This window comes from Drosophila ficusphila, unplaced genomic scaffold (assembly GCF_018152265.1).
Source record: "Drosophila ficusphila isolate 14025-0441.05 unplaced genomic scaffold, ASM1815226v1 contig_197, whole genome shotgun sequence".
Lineage (NCBI taxonomy): Eukaryota > Metazoa > Arthropoda > Insecta > Diptera > Drosophilidae > Drosophila > Drosophila ficusphila.
In genome coordinates this window covers 5,576,937-5,592,054 of record NW_025064091.1, presented here as the reverse complement: position 1 = coordinate 5,592,054, position 15,118 = coordinate 5,576,937, and the positions used below count along the sequence as shown (strand labels likewise).

At 45.3% G+C, this 15,118-nt stretch overlaps 2 protein-coding genes across 8 annotated transcripts in view; one reads left to right on the top strand and one right to left on the bottom strand.

Moving 5' to 3' along the window:
- Positions 1-1,218: 1,218 nt before the first annotated feature.
- LOC108097779 (vitellogenin-2) lies at positions 1,219-2,844 on the top strand. Its single transcript, XM_017200306.2, has 2 exons — positions 1,219-1,501; positions 1,578-2,844. The coding sequence occupies exons 1-2, from the start codon at positions 1,267-1,269 to the stop codon at positions 2,684-2,686; spliced, it is 1,344 nt and encodes a 447-aa protein (XP_017055795.1). The 5' UTR covers positions 1,219-1,266; the 3' UTR covers positions 2,687-2,844.
- A 573-nt stretch (positions 2,845-3,417) lies between these two features.
- LOC108097624 (serine-rich adhesin for platelets) overlaps positions 3,418-15,118 on the bottom strand; it is a 33,986-nt gene continuing 22,285 nt past the window's right edge. For 4 of the 7 annotated variants that reach the window (XM_017200041.2, XM_017200043.2, XM_043209523.1 and 1 more), the window contains exon 11: positions 8,507-13,130. In XM_017200041.2, the coding sequence (XP_017055530.1) occupies positions 9,180-13,130 (3,951 nt within the window). In that variant the 3' untranslated portion in view covers positions 8,507-9,179. Of the gene's footprint in view, positions 4,334-4,520; positions 4,851-5,345; positions 5,866-8,506; positions 14,957-15,118 lie in introns of those variants that run through there. The other 3 variants (XM_043209525.1, XM_043209524.1, XM_043209526.1) reach the window with 2 other exon arrangements.

Sequence of the window (15,118 nt, the reverse complement as noted above, 5' to 3'; positions counted from 1 at the left end):
ATGAGTATACTATCTCATCGGTAACTGAATAGTATACAAAGTATATACAAAGTCGGCACGGGGCTACCTATAGCTGACCCCACTGATGACTTAGCACCTGCGGCCGACTGATAATTTCAATTTGTAATCACTTTGTAGGCTCCTCTGATTGCAACATTGTAGTTTCATTCCGGAACTACTTAAATTTACATTAGATATTTATCATACATTATCCCTAATCTAATTATTTTAAACCCTTTTCAACTTGTTCTATATTTTATATCAATATGCGTACTTTTCTACTTTCACCTTGCTTAATTAATGCACTTGAATTTTCCATTTCCAATTCAAGGCCAAACTGCAGTTCATTGATTCCAGATTTTTGCCCTTGATACAAACAGTTTTGAATGTGGAATGTTTTTTTTAGTTTCTAGGGCAGATAGTAAAGGTTTACCTATATACCTAAATATTACGCTATGAACTTTTTAAATGAATAACGCGTGTAGTTTGTTTTTGGACTTAACATTTTTTTAATAATTGAAAATTTAGCTGCTGCTATGTTTCTAATATATTTTCATTTCTTAAACATTCACATAGTGACACCCTGATTTCAGCTTCAATATTTTAACACTTTGTTGACTCATTCCTTTTCCATAAATTGTTGTGTTATTGAAATGTGAACCCATTTAAAGACTTTGTTATAGATTGTATTTATATATTTTTAATTTACCAGTGAAATTTGAGCTTGGATAAATTGAAAATGCAAGTAAAGCTTATTGAAATTTATAAATATTCAACTGGTGTCATAATAAAAGTGTGAAAACTTACCTATTCGATATGAATTAGGTGACAATTGTATTTTTATAAATTTTACAACAAACACACATAAACAAACATATTATTGTTAAAGTATTTTTTATAAACAAAGCCTCGGCTTGTTGACCCCTTCATGAGTTCAAGTCGTGCCTCTTTGGCAAGCCCCCTTTATGGCTAGACCCCCTTTTGTTTACATTATGCAAGTGCTGTTCAAGAAGTTTCCCAATGCGTCGATAAAAATATTGGAGCTCATCAGAAGTGTTGCAAAACCGACGACGCGGCGAAACTATATTTGTGCTGATCTAGAAATCGGTTGCTGAATCAATTGCTTCCGGCGTGTGCATTATACTAGGTAAACTCATTCCCCATTCGCATACGAGGAGGGCCCTATAAAAAGCGAACCGATCGAGGGACTAGCCATGCAGTACAATTTGGTACGGTGTCTGAAACAGTCGAACTTGGAGAGCCGCAATGAATCCTCTGCGCAGCCTGTGCGTTTTGGCCTGCCTCCTGGCGGTGGCCATGGGTAATCCCCAGACCGGAAACCGCTCCGGTCGCCGGTCCAACTCCCTGGACAACGTGGAGCAGCCGAGCAACTGGGTGAGCCCCCGCGAAATCGAGAATCTGCCCTCCCTCAAGCAGGTCACCCTCAACAAGCTGCAGGAGATGAGCCTCGAGGAGGGTGCCACTCTGCTGGACAACCTCTGTAAGTTAACCCCCTAAGTTTCCCCCTTTAAATTGAACTAACTAATGGGTAATTAAACCACAACTATTTATCGTAGATCACCTGTCCCAGTTCAACCGCGTGTTCAAGCCCGATTATACCCCGGAACCCAGCCAAATCAAGGGATACATTGTCGGCGAGCGCGGCCAGAAGATCGAGTTCAACCTGAACACCTTGGTGGAGACCGTGAAGCGTCAGCAGAACTTCGGCGACGACGAGGTCACCATTTTCATCCAGGGCCTGCCCGAGTCGAACGCGCAGGTGCAGAAGGCCACCAGGAAGCTGGTGAATGCCTACCAGCAGCGGTACAACCTCCAGCCCTATCCCACCACCGATTCGTCCAGCGAGGAGCAGCGCCAGAGGAGCAGCAGCGAGGAGCAGCCGCAGCAGCAGCAGAGCAGGAAGCAGAACGATGACCAGGAGGACAAGAAGAGCGGTGACCTGATCGTGATCAAGCTGGGTAATGCCATCGAGGACTTCGAGCAGTTCGCCACCTTGAACATTGAGCGCGTGGGCGAGATCATTGGCAACCGCCTGGTGGAGCTGACCAACACCGTTAATGTGCCCCAGGAGATCATCCATGTGATTGGCTCCGGACCGGCTGCCCATGTGGCCGGAGTCGCTGGTCGCCAGTTCACCCGCCAGACTGGACACAAGTTGCGCCGCATCACCGCTCTGGATCCCTCCAAGATCTACGGCAAGCCCGAGGAGCGCCTGACCGGCTTGGCCCGTGGCGATGCCGACTTCGTTGATGCCATCCACACCTCCGCCTACGGAATGGGAACCTCGCTGCGTCTGGCCAATGTGGACTTCTATCCCAATGGACCCTCGACCGGAGTGCCCGGTGCCGACAACGTTGTGGAGGCCTCCATGCGTGCCACCCGCTACTTCGCGGAGTCAGTGCGTCCCGGCAACGAGAGGAACTTCCCCGCCGTGGCCGCCAGCTCGTACCAGGAGTACAAGCAGAACAAGGGCTATGGCAAGCGCGCCTACATGGGCATCGCCACCGATTACGATCTCGAGGGCGACTACATGCTGCAGGTGAACTCGAAGAGCCCCTTCGGCCGCAGCACTCCCGCCCAGACCCAGCGTGGCTACCACCAGGTGCACCAGCCGTGGCGCCAGACCAACTCCAACGGCCAGCAGTCCTCCTCCCGCCGCCAGTAGATCGAAATTGTGGTCGGGATTGCGGACCATGACGACCAGATCGCACACCCCTCATGCGAGCGAACCACCCAAAGCTCATTCTCATCCAAGTAACATCCACTATGTGTAATTACGCTTCGTTTTTTAATTCAAAATAAAAAACCATTGCAATTTTTAAATATTTCAAAAGAGTCGAAAATGGGTAGCAAAGTTAAGAGAGGATCATGGATAAGACAAAGAAGAGAAAGGTATGTTAGTGTAAGAGCTATTTTTCCGTTATCCTGTCCTAAAGCTCTCTTCGTTATCGCTCACCTGCATCTCGAAGTTCTCTTTCTTCTTCTTTTCTTGTGAGTGTCGGCTGCTGTACCGCGTGCAAAAATCATAGTTAATTAAATTATAGTTCGTTTTGATTGTATAAAGTGTTAAAGTTGTGTTTAATTTGTTGTTTAAGGCTTATACTTTGCCGGGGATATGAAGTTTGTTAAACATTTAGCGTTTAATTAAGTGAAATCTGTGTTTTTCGGGAATTTAAAAGCGAATTGCATGACGCCACCCACACTTCCAAATGTGTGCGAGAGTATGTGTGTGTGCATGCAAAGGAAATCGGTAATTAGTTTTAAAAGCAAATAATTGTTTGCTCCATTCAGAACTTGAAGAGCGCGTAAATTATTATATAAATGGTAAGTGGAATGGTAAAGATATATACCTTGATACCCAAAATACGTTACACAAACATAGTAATTAAACAAACATTTGGATTACACGATATGTTTATTTGATAAAGAAAGCATATTATCCATTATGGTATATAGCATACACTCGCACAACCACATATACATGGCGCTATATATGTGGGAGTGGTTCTACAGACAATATTTCTTGCTTACTACTGAGTTGGCAGGCGCAAAAAATTGGGTTGAGATATCACTAAGCTTAAATAAGAATAATTAACGTAGAATTTCAACTCCCTTCTCTCTCATAATCATCGTCGCTTTTCAACCTCAGCAGAACTAATCACAAATTGGAAAAAATCATATACAACACGGTGCAAGGGAATGGGTTACTTTTTATCGATGCAAACGGGTCTCCAGATGATGATGGTGGGTGAATGGGTTTACAGGCTTATACAGGGCTGTGTGGTTTTATCAGTCTAGTCCCGGCAGGGCTGATTCGAAGGCGACCAGGTGCACATCCCGCCGACGCCATCGTAGGTGAGTCCTTTCGGACAGGTGTACTCCCATCCGACGATTCCGCCGGTTTCCTCAAATCGAGCGCAGGATATGAACTTCCTGCAGTTGAGTGGGTGTGGGAAATTTCCCTGTGCCCGGCACTCGATGATGCCCCGTCCATGGACAATGACCTTCGGATCGTTCTTGCTCGGTAGAATGCTGCCACTTCGTCTTCGCTGCGCCACCTGACTCACCGGGAAAACCTCCTCCAAAACCTGACTACTCGAGGTGGCCGTGACTACGGCGGTTTTGGTCGGCGGTCGGCTGTAGACCTCGATGTATTTGTGCGGACGACGACGACTTTGCTGGCGACGGGAAAGTGGAGGAGCGGAATGGTCAGCCGGCGTGGATGTGCCGGAAGATGAGCCGGAAGTGGGCGTGTTTACGGGCGTGGCTGTGGTGGACTGCGGTCGACGTGGCCGTGGTATTAATTGACGACCTGCAGTGGGTTGTAAAAAAATAATTGAGTTTTCTGATCAGTAATAGCTCATTTATATTTATGATTTAATATTATCAAAAATAATTATAAATTGCCTTTAAAATTGGCATTCTTAAATATTAACTCTTAATTGTTGCATACTTTCAAGGCAAATCTCACCAAATCATACAGACTTAAAGCCACTTACGTATTCCCTGGCTAATAACTGGCAGTGGTGCACTGGCTGTGTTGCTGGTCGCGGTGGTGGTGGTGCTCTTTAGTGGTTGAGGTGGTGTTGGTGGCACTGAGTGTTCGTATTCCTCGCGCGGACGCACTTGCTCGGGAATCTGGTTGAAGCGACTCGTGTGAATGCTCGACTTTGCCACCTGATCCTCGTCATCATCGTTCAAATACAGAGTAGTGGTGGTTTCCACCACAGAGTTTGGCAGGTTGGTGGTGCGAACAGAAGGTGGTGTGGTGGATATAAGGGTAAGGCGACGCTTGAACAGCGGGTTCTGGGTTCTCGGCACATCGGTGGCTATCGATAAGTAATTATATCACATTGTTTATACAACAAAAATTAGGTTACCAAACCCTAAACCATAAATCTTTTGTCAAATTAAGGTGTTGCATAGGTATATTTAAAATATTGTGGGTGCTTTTGGGGATTTCCCTGGGCTTGTCAAAATATGAAATTAATCTTAAGTGTGGGAATTTAACATGTCTAGAAAATATTCGAGATTTTCTGCTTAAAGTTTTAAATTATTACGAAGGAAGTAAGCAATACTTTCTTTTTGCCAGTCTCGTTTTTACTTTACTTTAAGTAGAGTATTGCATATCAAAGCAACAAGAGAAATATGAGTAGAGAGAGTTGTAAGCTGATGCTTGCACAGAAAAAAATATTGTTGTTTAGTTATTACATAAAAAATTGTAATTCCCCAAAGAGCCTTGTTTATTTAGTAACGAAATCTGTGGACCTTGTGTATTTTCCATTGTGTTGGCCGTGCTGTAATATTTTTTGAAGTGTACTTACCGCTCTCATCGCCGTTGGCTGCCGGCGCGAAGGTTGTCAGCCGACGCGTTTGAAATTGGCGGCGCAGCGCAAAGCTGGCGGGTTGGAACTTGTGTTGCTTTTGTGTGATGTCATTACTGCTGATGTTGCCGCCGTTGCTGCTGATGTTGCTGGTTGCTGGCGTCAGTGTTGCTGCCTCACCGGATGCTGCTGCTGCTGCTGGTGCTGCTCCGCTCTTGGCTTTCAGCTTGTTCAGGTAAATGTTGCTGCCGGTTCTGCCGCCAGCAACAGATGTTGCTGCTGGAAAGGCTGTGGTTGCTGCTGCTGCGGCTGCTGCTGTTGTAGTTGCTGCTGCTGCTGCTGCCGTTGCCGTTGCTGCTGAGGGTCTGCTGCGCAGTCGGTTGTATTTGGAGGTCGTTGGCGGTTCTGCAGGCTGCTGCGTGGTGGCCTCAACCGCTGCCGACGTCGGCGAGTTGATAATCCGCCGGCGGACACTCAACACCGGTCGCCGCGAAACGCTGCCAGTCGTCGGTTGTCGCAGCTGGTGGTCGGTAGTCGATGGTTCACGGTACATGAAATTATATAAAACAGACACTCTATTTAGCATTCAGTGAATATTACTCGAACATTTGTTGTTTTTTTTTTTTTTTTTTTTTGCAACTCGCTGTGTGGTGTTTTTTAAATTTGTTTTCGTGCGTTTTCCTGGCGGTGTGCAGTCAACAACAATTCAAAAGCGCGCTACATGCTGGACTATAAACAATAAGAAATCATATTAATAATTTACAAAATTGATTAAAATATATGTATAAGATATCTACATAAGCGTTAAATAAATTAGTATTGCTTGGCGTTTGTTGGGTTTGTGTTGTGTTTTTTTCTGGAGGGGCTGGTTTTGGGGAACGGGAAACCCTTCAAAGGTGCTTTCACTCGCCATCTCTTCAAGATCAAGTTGACCGCTATCTGGAGCAACAACCGCAAAAATGCAGTCAGGCATTTTAATTGAAGGACGTTGGAGTGCAAAATAAATAACACACACGCATAACGAGTTATTTTTCTCGGCTATTATTTTGTGCTAGTTTTGCTTTGTCCACCAACGTTGTTGGCATTGAAAGCAGCAATACTGGCCAGTATGTGGAATTTATTGTAATTATACCAAATTGATCTGCTCTACCTCCAATCAAGCTGTCCCCTTGGATATTTTTTATTAAATTCTTTAACAAAAGTCCTATTTTCAATTAGTTATATAACAACTGCTTTACATTTTTAAAGAACTGAATAATACATTTTATAATTTCGTTTTAATCTTGAAATTAATTTAAAAAAATATTCTTTCTGCTAAAAAAAGCTGTACTTATGGAATGACTATGGTGATTTCATACACAGAAGTTAAAGTGTAGAAAACCAAACTGAGAGAGAGTTGCTGACGGGGAGATTTTCGGTGTCAATGTCGCACACACCTTTAAGACAATGAATGGGCCGGAAAAATACGCATCAGTCGAAGCGTTTGCATAACGAAGACGGGCTTCTTCGATTCGCAGATCGAAGCCTGTATTGCTGCTGCCTGGTATTTTGGTATTTGGCAAGACGACTGCATGCCAATGTGATTGCGTAATCTGAATCCCCACCAATCCCTCTTGATATTTTCCTCTTTGGCAGATGCGCGGTTTGCTTGTTTTGGACGCTACAAACTGGTTGGGATTTAATTAAATATTGTGCAAGCCAGTTGGTCAGCTTAATGGCTGGTGATGCGTGCAGGGCGTCGTCTGTTGATTTTCTGGCTTCTCAATGGAATTATTATTGTGAAAGTGGCCAAACAAAAGACTTAAGACACGAACCCGACGCGAGAAGAAGTGTTTCAAGGCCAAAAAAAAAAAACCAGATGCAGACCATTCATTGACAGATTCACATTAGGCATGCCTACTATTCCCTTTTAATAGATTACAAATAATTCGTTCAAATATCTATTTCGGCTTTGAAAGTTTTTATATGTGAAGAGTAGTATCGTACATCCACACCTATGGTATATCATTAAGCCCGTTTCGGTAACCACTTTTTCTGTGTAAGCACTCCCATTTATTTACTTTTTGTGTGTACTCTTTAACAAACTGATGATGACAAAAGCCTGTTACCCTGAGTGCAACACCTTTGATCTGCTTTTATGGCTTCTTTTTTATTTGTCCGCGCTTTTGTTTGTTTTGTACGGCCTTTTATTATTTTCAAATGGGATTTTTCACGGGCACTTGGAAAGGAAAAATCTTCGAGCCCACTTCACAAAAAACTGTTGAACATTTAACGACTTTTTGTCAACCTGATTTTTGGTGTCGCTTGTCAGCTTGTCGTGTTTGTTATGCAGCGCGTGATTTGACTTTTGGCAATTATCGTTCCAAGGAGACTAGCTACGCGATTATGAAACATGTCTCGTCTGCAGAGTCCCTCTCTCTCAGCAATTTGCAAATTGTTTTAGCTGAACTCGTTTTTATTTTATGTTTTTGTTTTTTCCTCATATTTTTGCTGTTTTTCCCGCTGACTTTGCACATCTTGCGGACTCATCGAAAGTTGAAACCGATTATCCAGACAGGCTTACATACCGACACAGTGCATATGTACTTATGAATAGGCATGTGGCAATAACCGCTTCATACAAAAAAAAAAACGAACATAAAGCCAGGCTGACATTTAACGAATGTAGAAAAAAAAAACAAAAGAAGGCGAAAAGAAGCACTGGCTAATGACTAAGCAAATAACAAGCAATTCTACAAGTGACATTTGAAAGAGCATCGAAAAGCTGATGGGGGAAATAAATGCATTTATAATTGCTCAAGACATGCAGAAGAATTTATTTTATCGGACAACCTCTGTAACCTTTGAAATTAAAGTCAAACAAGTCGAAGACTCAGGAATTCTTTTAGGACCTAAACTAAATAAAAAAACTTTTTAAGATAATACTAATAAAATGGTTTTAAACATTATTTGTGTGGGTTCCCATAAACTTTAAATATTACCCTAAACAATTTTACAATTTTACAAAAAATAAATGTCTATTAATTAAAAATTAAAAAAAATATGTACAAGATTTTCCCAATTTGTTTTCCTATATGTATTGTATATACATTTGGGGATTTCAGATGGTTAAAGTGGGGAAGTTTTTCGTGTTCTGTTGTGGCAATAATAATATGTATAGGTTGTTTCTTTTTGTTCATTATTTTATTGTTGTGCATAAATATTTTACAACTAAAGCTAGACTTAAAGTATTTCGGATAGAAAGAAAAATAGTGAAAAAAAATATTAGGGAAAAGATAGAATTAAGAGAGAACTGCGCCTGGTAAAAAGCCATTTAAAGTTATTTCAAGTTTATCAAGATTTGTATCCACTGAGGGTCGTTGTTTACGCTTGTTTTTCTAGATTTCTAGTTTTCTAGATTGTCTATATTTGAACCAAGGAAAGACTTTTCGCATCTGCATGTGTGAACGTATGTGTGTGATTGGGTGTGTATGTGTGGGCGTTTAAATGTTGTGCGTGTGTTGTTTAGGTATGGCAGCTCGAAGAATACGAATTGTTTAAATAATTTACATAGCAAAAAAAAATATAGTAGAGTATTCAAATTAAAAGCAGCAGCACTGGAAAATTTTGAAATAGTTTTTAAGCAGCCGAAGGGGTTGTTTACTTTCTTTTTTTTTTGATCGCCGTGGTTGTTGTTAAGCCAAAGCAACGCAGCCAATTATCTACGGTTCGGCAACGAAAAGGTAAAGCTCGCAAAAGATTCTCTTCTCTTTGATAAAATTGCGACTGGATAAGGGCTAAGACTAGAAATAACTAACTATGCTGATTTTCTCAGTTGTTTCATTTTATTGTGACCTATTCCGGCACCACTGTGGTGGTGTCATCGAATGTCGCCTCCGCCGTGGTTGGCGTTTCTGTGGTTGTCGTTGTTGTTGTAGTTGTTGTCGTCTTGCGGTTGCGCAGGCGTCGGCCACGCCCCTTGCGCCCCATCTTTTTGCGATGCACCACATGCGTTTCGGAACTAAAGCTAACTGCCTCGCTTACTTTGCTGCCCACAGTGGTAGTTGTAGTATTAGTGGTTGTTGTTTGTGTGTTTAAATTGGTGTTGCCACCAATACCCCCACTAATTGCACCACTGCTGAGCAGTTGTTGATTGTCAATTGTGGTGGTTGATTGGGTATTTTCGGGACTGTTGTTGCTTGTGACTGTTGTTTGTGTATTCAGGTTGTTGTTGTTAACACCGATAGCTTTGGAACTAATAGCGCCACTGCTAATCTCACTGGTGGTTGTTGTTATACTGCTTGTTTGTTGTCTATTTTCTTGGTTGTTGTTTTCTGCAGTGGTTGCTGTTTGTGTATTGCCACCAAAAGCTTCCGAACTAATAGCGCCACTGCTAATTGTGGTTGTTATTCGAGTATTTTGTTGGTTGGTATTGTCAGCGGTAGTGGTTGTTGTTTGTGTGCTTAGACCAAGCTGACCCATAATAACAGCACCAATCGGCATGGCAGTTAGTGTTTCTGTTTTTGTTGGTGTTTTTGTTTGTGTATTCGGTTGTGATTCTGTTGTGGTCTCAGTGCTGAAAACAGTGGTTTCTTCAGCCACCTGATCGTCTTCTGGCCTAGTTGTTGTTGTTGCCTGTGCAACTGGCTCAATGTTCGCATCATTATTACCACTAATTGTTTGATCTTGAGTGTTGAGTGTGTTGGTCTCTTGAGCACCACTGCCGATGGGTGCTTGCACCACCAGCGGTTGGCGCACCGAGAAGGCCGAATTCGAATCACTGACGACATCGGGAGCCACAGTGGTTTGGCTGCCCTCGGCCAGCGACTTTTGCACTTTGCTGAGAATCACCTGATCGAGATTGGCTATCGAAATGACCAGGGGCGAGGACTCATTGGACTCGGGTCGTAGGAGGGGTACAATGGGTCTTACGTAAGTGGGCGCCGGTGTTGTGGTTTCGCTTGTTGCAGTTTCGGTGGCCGAAGAACTGGGACTACTGACGGTGGTGCTGCTCTCCTCAGTTTCCGCGAATATGCTATTGCTGTTCAGTTGCTTGCCCTTGCGGGCCGAATCGAAAAGCCCCTCCAGCGAGATGGTCGAGGTCTCCAGAGCACCAGTTAGGACTTCGGGCAGCAGGGATTTGCCGCTGCGATCGGTGGTATCGCTGCCTTCAGCTTCTGGCAGAGAATTCCTCACCGGCGGAGAGGCAGCACTCTGTTCGTGCGAAGTGGGTTCGGTGGGTGTGTAATCCGCCACTGTGCTGTGTCCGTCGTTGATCTGAATGTCACTGCCATCCACAAGGTGCACAAACTTCACCACACTGATCTCGCCCAGCTGTTCAACATGCGGCAGCGATTCCACCCGCAGTGTGCCAAAGTCCTGATTCGCCTTGGACTTCCTCTGCGCAGCCTTGGCCTGCTTCGAGTTGATCTCCACAATGCGATTGATCTCAATCACCTTGTGCTTGGGCACCACCTCCGTCTGGATGGTGGGAGGAGGGACTCGAACTGTGGGCCTTCGGGTCGTGGGCTCCTCATCCTGGCCCTCGCCCTCGAGCAGGGTGAACACATGCAATAGGGTGGTGGCCGGTGGTGGTGCTTGAGTGGTGCTCGAGATGGTTTGGTCCTGTGAATTGATTGAAGTGGCTTCATTAGCATTGGTCGCTGTTTCAGTTTCGGTTACAGTTTCAGTTTCAGTTTCTGTTTCTATTTCGGTTACAGTTTCTGGTGGCGTGGTGTCTGTAGTGGTGGCTGTGTCTAACTGTGTGCTGGGTGGTGCTGGTGGTGGTGGTGTAGTACTGGGTGTTGGGGTGGTCACAAAGCCCTGCTCCAGCTGCTGTTGTTGCTCGGTGGTCTCTTCGTCCACCGCCACCTCTGTTCCGCTTTCCGCCTCCGTTCCCGTCTCCGATTCCACCTTGACCACCTTGGGCTTCAGGGCCGGATGCTTCTTACTGTGCTTATCGAAGATCTTCTTGTTTCTTGCATTCAGCGCATCGATATTCAGATCTTCTATCAGTGAATTTTCACTGGCCGTCTCTGTGGCCTCCGTGGATGGACCCGTGTACTTCCGCTCATAACTCCTGTTGTTACTCGGTATAAATGGTGCCGGCTTCAATGGGGTCAGCGGCGTGGTGCGCTCGTAATCACTGGCCACGGGTTTCAGGGTCAAGTTCGGTGAGGCGACTCCCGGGGGTCTGTTGACCACTCGGGGTCGTTTTGTGGTGCCAAAACGACCGGCTGGCGGGCCGTTTGTGTTGGCTGAACTCGATGGACGGTTGCGTGGATTGAAGGGCACATTTCCGGACGCTGTGGGTGGTATTGCTCCACTTGCGGTGGCTGCGAAACTGGGTCGACTGCCCGGTAGAACTCGGTTGTCCTTGGGCCTGTAAAGCGGGTTAACCTTAGGCTCTTGTGGCTTACCCTCCCCTCCAGCTGGCTTAGCCACCTCCTCATCTTCGTCCTCATCTTCATCACTGTCCTCCTCCGAATCCTCCTCCTCGTCTTCTTCATCATCGCTTTCTTCTGCGTCGTCTTCCTGTTGCGGCTTAGATTTATCCAATACGGGTCGCGTCTTGGGCACAAAAGGTCTGCGAAGAGTGGTTCCGAACTGATTCTGCAGTGGCTGCTCGTGTCGTTCTTCCACCTCCTCCTCATCGTCCTCATCATTATTTTCCTGAGTCCTGAAGCGATCGGCTCCTGGCAATCTTGAGCCTCGCGGATCGCTTCTCACAAAGCCCTCGCCACGATTGCGGACACTTGAGTTGAAGGGATCGAATCGGCCGTTCTTCTTGCGCACGAACTTCGCCGTGGGTCGGGTGGTGCTGAATGTCAGTGGTGCTTTGGTGGTGCCACCGCCGCTTGCCGAGGGTGGTGTATATGGTCGACGGGCCACCAGTTTGCGCTTAAAGAATGGACGCTGGGAAGAAACGACTGAAGAAGTCTCTTCATCTGCGGAAGATGAGTCCTCTTTTTGCCGACTGCCACTGCTGGTGGATTTCTCGGCGAGCAGCTTCTTCAGACGATCGTTTATTACGCCCTGGTCGCCATCTCCCTTCGCCTGCTCTGCCTTTACCTTGTCCCTCAACTTTTGCAATTCCGACACATCCTGGTCGTCCTTTTGACCCAGGGTCTTGAATCGATTGCTGATCACTCCATCCTGTGGCTCACCTCGTGCCTGCTGGTCCTTGATCCGCTGGCGCAGATTCACAAGATCATTGTCCTGATCCGTGAATCTGGTGTGGCTGGGAACGAAAGGTTTACGGGTGGTTTCATCGGAATTATCCACACTGGCTGCTGTACTTGAGTCCACTGGCCTCAATTTGCGTACAATCTTGCGGAAACGCTTGTTGCCGGTGGTGCTTGTGGTGTTGCTGGTGGTACTTTGGCTTATTGTAGTGGGTGTTGCTGTGGTTGTGTCTGGGTTAGTGTCAGTGGCGCTATTAGTGGTGCTATCTACGGTTGTACTATTGCTATTGCTATTCAAGGGTCTGCGGAATTTTAAAACACGTATTCTCTTCGGTGTTGGCCTGCTGGTGGTTGTTGTTGTTGTTGAGGTTGCGGTGGATTCTTCTTCATCCTCCTTCTCTTCTTCTTCAACATCATCGTGGGCATCACCCTTAGTCTCGGTCTCTTCAGTCTGCTCATCGACTAGGGTTAGTTTAGTTACCTGGGCACGCTGACGGCCCCCAAAGGCCACTCGTCTGGCGGTGGTTGTTGTTATTGGGGGTTGTTGTTGTGTGGTTGTTGTTCTGGTTGTTGGGGTGGTGTTGGTGGTGCTGCCTCTGGTGCGGCTCAATTGATAACGATTCTGAAAGCGTCGTGTGGAATTAACATCATTACCTAAGGCATTCAAACCAGCCCCACTCGATTTCTCCTCCCCCTCATTCTCTAGACTAGCATCGTTATCATCATCGTTATCATTATCATCTCCATCATCATTATCATTTACTGAACTGTCTGTCTTAAGATTAGCTTTGACTGTGACTGGTTTGTTGTTGTTTGTGTAACTGTTTGACTTGAATCGATTAATATAATTGGCTACGGTGCTGTTACTACGTTGACTAGCTACATTCAGTGCGGTGCTACGGTTAGTAAGATTGTTAAGGTTAGTTGTGCCTACCCCCAAAGTTTTGTTTTGTGTGTTTAGTGTGTTGTTACGGTTCGATACCTCATCAGAGCTATCTTCTTCATCGTTTTCTTCCCCATCATCCTCGTTGTCCGAGTCAGTTTTTTGTTCGGTCTGTTTTTGGGTGGTTGTCCTGAGTGGTTGTCTTTGCCGATTGGCAAGCAGTTGACTTAGTCTTGAACGTGCAGTGGTGCTTGAGATTTGGGGATCAACTGATTCTTCATCATCCCCTTCCTCGTTCTCATCGTACTCCTCTTCGGGCTCTTCTTCATCCTGATCATCGTCGGATTCTGGTCGGTGATAAAGATTCCTATTGATGGCCACCAGATTTCGTCGTGTACTGGAACTAACTCTTTGTGGTGCTGCAGTGGTGCGACGTCCCACAAAACTGGGTGGCTTGCGTACCGGCACCGCAGTCTCCTCCTCTTCTTCTTCCGGAGTGCGCTGCAAAGCTCGATGGCGGTTTGTTTGCAGGAAGCCGGCTCGTGGTGGTGCCACCTGCTCTTCTTCCTCATTATCCTCATCATCATCGCCGTCGTCGTTATCCCCGTCTTCGGTGGTTGTTCGCGGTGTTGTAAAGCGATTACGTGAGCGGTTCAAGGCCGCGTACGGACGACGTGTGCTAATCTCATCGCCGTTCGTTGATCCCGCCGTGGTTGTTGTGATGCCTGTCGCATTAAAGCGGCGACGTGACAGAATCGTTCGACGTGTTGTGGTTGTTGTAACTGTCTCGCCCTGATCTATTTCATTGTCGTCACTGGGATTTGCGGTGGTTGTTGTTGTTCTTGTTGCGGTCGCATTGAAGCGTCGGCGGATCAAAAGTTGCCGCCTTGGTGGAGTTGTAGTTGCCGCCTTTGGTGTTGAGCTCTCCGTATCATTTGGATCGATCTCATTTTCTAGATTTTCATCAGGAACTGGAGACGTCGTAGTGGATGTAGTGGTGCCATTAAAACGGCGACGAATTACCAACTGACGACGTGTGGTTGTGCTTTCTGGTTTACTTGTGGTTGTCGAAGTTGTTGTTGTAGTTGAAGCTTCTGAGCTAGATCCACTTTCTTGTAGGGGTATTTCATTGTCATCGTCTATGTGTGCTTCCAATTCGGGTTCTTCAGTGCTGTCTTCGGGCTCGTCAGTGCTGTCTTTAGGCTCTTCAGAATCCTTGTTTTCACTAGTTTCTCCTGTTTCTTTCTTTTCCACCTCATTTTCTTTGATGTCATCGTTTATTTCCTTTTGAGAGCTAATTGTGGTTGCCTCTTCATCCTCATTTTCATTTATTTCTGCTTCTTTTTTTCCTGGATTTTCAGTGGTTGTCGTAGTCGAAACTCTGCGATTAATGGCGACAAATGGCTGTCTCGTGCTTCTGTCTCTTATCGATGTGGTTTCGGTGGTTGACTCAGTGGCTTCCTCTGTAGTTGTGGTAGTGCTTCCCCGGCCTCTTAATCTATTTAAGCCAGCATACACGCGTCTTGTCGTTGATTCCACCTTTAGTTCTTCCTTGTTATCGTTTTCTGAAAGATTAAAAGTATTTTCTGATTAATATTGTTTCAATATTTCATTCTTGTTTGCATTCAAATTAAATAAAAAATCATTCCTGATTACATTATTAAAATAATTTTTTGGAAAGAAATAAAAAAAAATTTAAGAAAATAGAAATGTGAATGCAACAAATT

Excerpts from the sequence above, each read along its gene's own strand:
- LOC108097779 (XM_017200306.2), top strand. The coding sequence starts at position 1,267 with ATGAATCCTCTGCGCAGCCTGTGCGTTTTGGCCTGCCTCCTGGCGGTG. Across the intron at positions 1,502-1,577 it reads CACTCTGCTGGACAACCTCT|ATCACCTGTCCCAGTTCAAC; the intron begins GTAAGTTAACCC and ends TATTTATCGTAG.